The sequence below is a fragment of the Malaclemys terrapin genome, chromosome 23 (assembly GCF_027887155.1).
Source record: "Malaclemys terrapin pileata isolate rMalTer1 chromosome 23, rMalTer1.hap1, whole genome shotgun sequence".
NCBI classification, from domain to species: domain Eukaryota; kingdom Metazoa; phylum Chordata; order Testudines; family Emydidae; genus Malaclemys; species Malaclemys terrapin.
The window spans coordinates 18001998-18007997 of NC_071527.1; the positions used below are offsets into that span (position 1 = coordinate 18001998).

At 51.3% G+C, this 6000-nt stretch overlaps 1 protein-coding gene across 3 annotated transcripts in view; it reads right to left on the minus strand.

The window, feature by feature from the left end:
- KHSRP (KH-type splicing regulatory protein) overlaps positions 1-5526 on the minus strand; it is a 21914-nt gene extending 16388 nt beyond the window's left edge. For 2 of the 3 annotated variants that reach the window (XM_054012820.1, XM_054012819.1), the window contains exons 1-2: positions 5236-5526; positions 1088-1144 (exon numbers count right to left, since the gene is read on the minus strand). In XM_054012820.1, coding sequence (XP_053868795.1) covers positions 1088-1144; positions 5236-5436 — 258 coding nt within the window. In that variant the 5' untranslated portion in view covers positions 5437-5526. The remainder of the gene's footprint in view (positions 1-1087; positions 1145-5235) is intronic. The other variant, XM_054012821.1, reaches the window with a different exon arrangement.
- Positions 5527-6000: the final 474 nt, after the last annotated feature.

The window sequence follows — 6000 nt, forward strand, 5'->3', positions numbered from 1 at the left end:
ACCACACAATAACTGCACTGCCATTTAAAAAGTCCTAGGCTAGACTACACCGTTCAGAGGACTACATTAAACCACCACGCTTAAGCTAAGCGAGGGCTAGAATGTTATTACAGCACTAAATAAATTGCTCTAACCTAGGTCTATATATAGAGTTAATGACATTTATTATAGTATTTGCATGTAGCAAACACTATTAAAGCTGAAAAATTGCAGCTACTAAATACTAATAACTTGTGTGCTTAACTTCCTGAAAAACATTTTCTGGGGCTGAAAGATTTGTACTTTGTTTCAGCCAAAATGCGATTTTTATGCAAAAAAACCTTATTAACTACATTATAATGTCCCTTCCTAGGTTTCTGTTCACTGATGTAACTCAAAAGTGGCAGTACCTTCAATCTTTATACCTACCAGACACAGAACTCTTGGTCAAGAGAACTATACCACATTCAAATTATTTGGAGTTAGAGTGTGGAAGTAGAATGTGCAGCAGCAAATTTCACTAGCTAAGAGTCCACTTTTGAACGCCAGTTGAGACAGACTTGGTCCCATTCCTACCTCTCAGGTAGAACGCGGGGTCACAACAGTGTGTCTTGTATGTAGAACTGTTAGCTCACGCTCAGTTCAAATTTCTCACACTCCAGCTAGCTCTCTGGAAGCATCAGTATACACTCGTGTCTCTTAGGTGTGCGCATGCATTAATTTTGCATTAACAGGAGTGTACACAACTCAGACAGATTTCCCTCTTTCATTAAACTTAGGAAATTAAATGCAAAAAAATTGTTAATACAACATGAAGGTTGCAAATTTTAATTAAGAAGTCAAGCATTGCAATAGTTCGTGTTTTATGAGAATCTGAATTTGTGCACACAAGACAAATGTGTAATGAGTAGATTTGCTAATAATTGGTACCTACAAATATGCATCATTTCGATTACTGGTTAGATTAACGTATACAGTTAAGAACCAATAGGATAGAATTAAGACGACCAGATGATATTTTGTATTTCCCATTTAAATTCACAACCTTAACACTGCATTAACGTCGGTTTTCAACTGATTTTTAGAAGTAGCTCCCTTGTTTATTTACCTGCTGCAACTCAAGTTTAGGATTCTGTTCAACAGGAGCTGACACCACCACAGGCACCTGAAGACAGTAGAGGACATGGTGATGTGCTCAGCTGTTGCAGGACAGAGAAAATCCTGTGCTTGGGTATTGGCAGATACGTCATTTTTATAGTGTTCATAAGATTGACAGCCCTGAAGGTCAAAGTTCTCTACCTAGCCAAATCGAGTACAGCCACGGTAGTCCAGCAGCAAGGCAAGAGTCCCTACAATGCCCCGAGCAATGTGTGTCATCCACTACTACTAGTAATTATTGCTAAGTGCCGACAGTGAGCTTGCTGCTGTACAATTCACAGAAGCCTATCCCTGCCCGGAAGAACTGCAATTCTCAAGTGACCTGGAGGGACTCTTCCTTGGGGCAGAGGACAGCTCAGTTTCCATGGCCCACTCAATATTTTACCCCTTTGGTGAGGAACTCTGGTGATGTGTGTTGTGGACACCTGTTCACTGAGAAGCCGACTGAAGCCTGATCACTACCAGAAAAGGTTTTGCTGGGATAGCTACAAGATACTGATCCTGGCAAACAGAGCCCTGCAGCAGGACTGGAATCCTGCAGGTCCCGCAGGACCTGTTGCCATAATAGCAGGAACTGGTAAAATTTACTTTGTTGCAGATGCAATTGGGTGGGCAAAAAAACCCCACACCCCAGATTGCAGTAATGTGACAGAAAACTCTAAATGGTTAAAGATTTGTTTTATTCTTTTAATGGTAAAAATGGTCTGAATTTCATTTTTTCAGAGAAAAAGACACTTATGGAATTGTTTTGAGGTTTGTTTTGTTTTTAGTAGCATGGAGGGAATCAGTTTCTCTTGTGGGATCTAAGGTTTTTGCAGGTGGGAGTGGGATAAAAATGCAAGAAATAATGCAGGAGGGGGTGGGAGTGGGTATTGCAGGGCAGGATAGGAGCAGGATTTTTTAAAAAATTAAAAAATAAAAAAAGAATTGTCCCACGCAGGGCTCTCCTTGCAAACTCTTCTAGTGGTGATGCAGATTAAGAGTGTTTGTACCAGGCCAGTTTACACAGTTCCCCAAAGGAAAGAAGCTATTTTCTAGAGAAGTCTCTCTCTGCTGGCATAACTGGGTCTACACTAGGGCTTTTGTCAGTATAAAAGTGTCATTAAAAATTACATCCTAAACTGACATTACTGTTGACAAAAGTTAAGTGCACACCTGTTCTTAAACTCCCCAGCCCAGCCACACCATTTGATGGTAAGCACTTTTGGTAGCTATCAAACTGGACTTCAATCAGGGACACAGAGGTGAAAAGCTTTGTACTCCCCATTATTAGTCTACTAAACCATCCCACCCACCCCTTCATTTGATTAAAAACAAACTTATCCCAGATTTAAGGTTGCACATGTGTTTCATTTTTGGGATCCTTCACTTCTGAACGAAGTGAGTTTTGCCCCTTGATCCCCTACAAACAAAATTAATAGTCTCATTTTAAAAGTCAAATTTCAGGAGCCAGCTATAAAGCATCCAAGACATTAAACTACAGAAACACATTTTCCAAACTGAAGTTGTCAGTTTCATACTGTAGCATCCATCTGACACACAGATGCATCAATAGTCCAAGATTTTAGCACTGCAGAAAAATACACCTAAAAGTTGGGAAGAAAATTAGCATAAAACGTATCGCCAAATCACCAGCATCTCAGTACTTCCGTGCAGTGGCAAGACTAGTGCAGGATTCCCCTGCACGTTAGCAGAGCGCACATTTCAGCGCTATGTCCAACCACCAGTGCCCGCGAGTCATAGCAGGATACAGACATTTTCAACGTAGAGAAATTCCTTCTGCAAATGCAATCGTTCATCTGAATTGTGACTGACTTGTCAGCATTTACGTTTCTTCCTCTGTAGTCTGAGGAAATGAAGCCATGAGTTGCAGTGGCTTGCCTAGCTGATAAAGATGTGAATCGGCTCCACAATTTCAGTGGGAAGTGTCACCCCGCCTCCCAAATGTTGGGTGTCTATTTTTTGTAGACTGTGTGTGCGAGACAAGCTTGTTTGAGCAGTTGGGTTAGCGGCCCATGGCTCTGGGGTTTTATAGCATTCCGTTAGCCTTGCAAAGTCAGAAAAACAAGGGATACCTGCAGAAGTTGGGATGTGTGGGGACATCAAGCCCTACTGCCCATTAGGTCAGATAAACCACCAACCACCTGAGGACGAGGTTAACACTGCTAACCTTCTCCTTTTGGGACAGTCATGTTGCAACAAGAACGGAAGGAACCCCAGAATTAAGGAGAGCCATCCCAAACATGTCCCTATTTAATGTGGGCCTAGGGATGAGGCCCCAGTGGGTGCTGCAGGCAAAAACAGGGGAGGGCTGAGCAGAGCTCTCTGCTGGCCACATGTGAGGGAAGAGACCCAGGAGCCTGGCCATCCCCCTCTTCCACATGCATGAAGCAAGAAGTGAGACCCAGGCTAAGAATAACCTCAGTATGGACCATGAAACCCTGAAGCTCAATGCAGATGAACAACTCTGACCTTTCCCTCTCCCAGCGGGTGATAGAAGTGAGTATCCTACTGCCATGGGGGAACAGTAGGCCACCTTTGGGGATCCCCTCACCTTCCTGCCTCTCTTCACTCAGCCTATCATCTCCACCAGCTCCCTCTAACCCTTCACCTCCCCTTCCACGCCTAAGACCCCAGCCCCTCTGTTCCCAACACCAACCTCATACTCCTCCCCCAGTCCCTAATTCTCTTCTCCCTACATCCCTCTCCCCATCCCATTCCCCCCAGCCCTGGTACCAACCCTCCCAGCCTCCCTCTCATCCCTAAGGCCCCCTCCTCCCACAGCCCATATCCACCCCCCACACTCCAGGCCCCCTCCCCTCTGGCCCCAGCCCCCACAACCCATACCCCTTCTATCCCCCTGCTCCCACCCTACCCCCCCCACAACCATACCCCTTCCTTCCATCCCCCCCGCTTCCCTAACCCATACCCCCTCCTATCCACCCCCACCCCCATAACCCTTACCCGATTCTCCACCCTTCCCTCTGCTCCCAGGCCCCCATACCTGTTCCCCACCCCCAATTCCACCCCCCTCCCCTCTGCTCCCAGACCCCATACCCCTCCCTCCCATCTTATCCGCCCTCCCCTCATAACCCACACTCCTCTCAGCCCCCTCCCCTCTGCTCCCAGATCCCATACCCCTTCCCTCCCATCTTATCCACCCTCCCCCCATGACCCACACTCCTCTCCCCCCCCTCCCATCTTATCCACCCTCCCCCATAACCCATACCCCTCTCAGCCCCCTCCCCTCTGCTCCCAGATCCCATACCCCTTCCCTCCCATCTTATCCACCCTCCCCCCATGACCCACACTCCTCTCACCCCCTCCCCTCTGCTCCCAGACCCCTTCCATCTTATCCGTCCTCCCCCCATAACCCATACCCCTCTCAGCCCCCTCCCCTCTGCTCCCAGACCCCATACCCCTTCCCTCCCATCTTATCTGCCCTCCCCCCATAACCCACACTCCTCTCAGCCCCCTCCCCTCTGCTCCCAGATCCCATACCCCTTCCCTCCCATCTTATCCACCCTCCCCCCATGACCCACACTCCTCTCCCCCCCCTCCCATCTTATCCACCCTCCCCCATAACCCATACCCCTCTCAGCCCCCTCCCCTCTGCTCCCAGATCCCATACCCCTTCCCTCCCATCTTATCCACCCTCCCCCCATGACCCACACTCCTCTCACCCCCTCCCCTCTGCTCCCAGACCCCTTCCATCTTATCCGTCCTCCCCCCATAACCCATACCCCTCTCAGCCCCCTCCCCTCTGCTCCCAGACCCCATACCCCTTCCCTCCCATCTTATCTGCCCTCCCCCCATAACCCACACTCCTCTCACCCCCTCCCCCCTCCCATCTTATCCACCCTCCCCCCATAACCCACACCCCTCTCAGCCCCCTCCCCTCTGCTCCCAGACCTCTTCCTCCCCCCCAATTCTACCCCCCCGCCGCGCTCCCAGCCCTCGCGGCCCAGCCCCCTTCCTCGCCCCCCCTTCACTTCCCTCCGCCCCCCCCCCAGCCCTCCCGGCCCCAGGCCCCGCCCGCCCCACCGCGCCTCAGGCCCGGCCCCCCCCGGCTCCCGGCCCGGCCCCGCCGCCCCTCACCTGTCGGGCCCGCTGCACGGCGTCGGCGAAGGCGTCCTTGCGGATCCCCCCGGGCGGCCCCCCCGCTCCGCCCGGGCCGGGCCCCCCCGCGCCTCCCGCGCCCGCTCCGCCCGGGGGCGGCCCCCCCGCTCCGGCTCCGCCGGCTCCCCCACCGGGGGGCCCTCCGGAGGGCGGGGGCCCGGCCGGGCTATAGTCCGACATGGCGGCGGCTGAGGCCGGCGAGAGACGCTGAGGCGGCGGCGGCGGCGAGGGCTCAACGCGGGAACCAGGCCGAGCTCTCCACACACCCCCGCAAAGCACGGTGGGATCGGGGGGCGGGGACTCCGCCGAAATCCCCGCCCCCCGCGAGGCTCGAAGGCCAGTCACACCAGCGGAGCGCTCTGAGTGACAACGACACGCAGCCAATCCCGATCAGGAAGGAGCCGGCTTACCTGACTGGCCTATTAAAGGGATAGGAGGCGGGTGTTAAAACTGAGTGTCAGAGGACTCATCCAATCGCACAGGGAAGGGTCCCTGAGTGTGCTTTATTATTGGAGGACAAGTAGGCGACGGCCCGTATGGATTGATACGAGATTAAGCCAATCAGAGATGAAATGTGGCTCCTATTTGGACTCCCATTGGAGAAGATTAAGGATGGTCTGATATTATAATTGATTGACATTTTTATGGACCAATCAAAGATGGCAAATGCCCAGGACAGGCCTATCCGGCGCACCTATTGAAGGATGAAAAGGCAGGAGAGAATTTCATTGACAGGCATTTGAG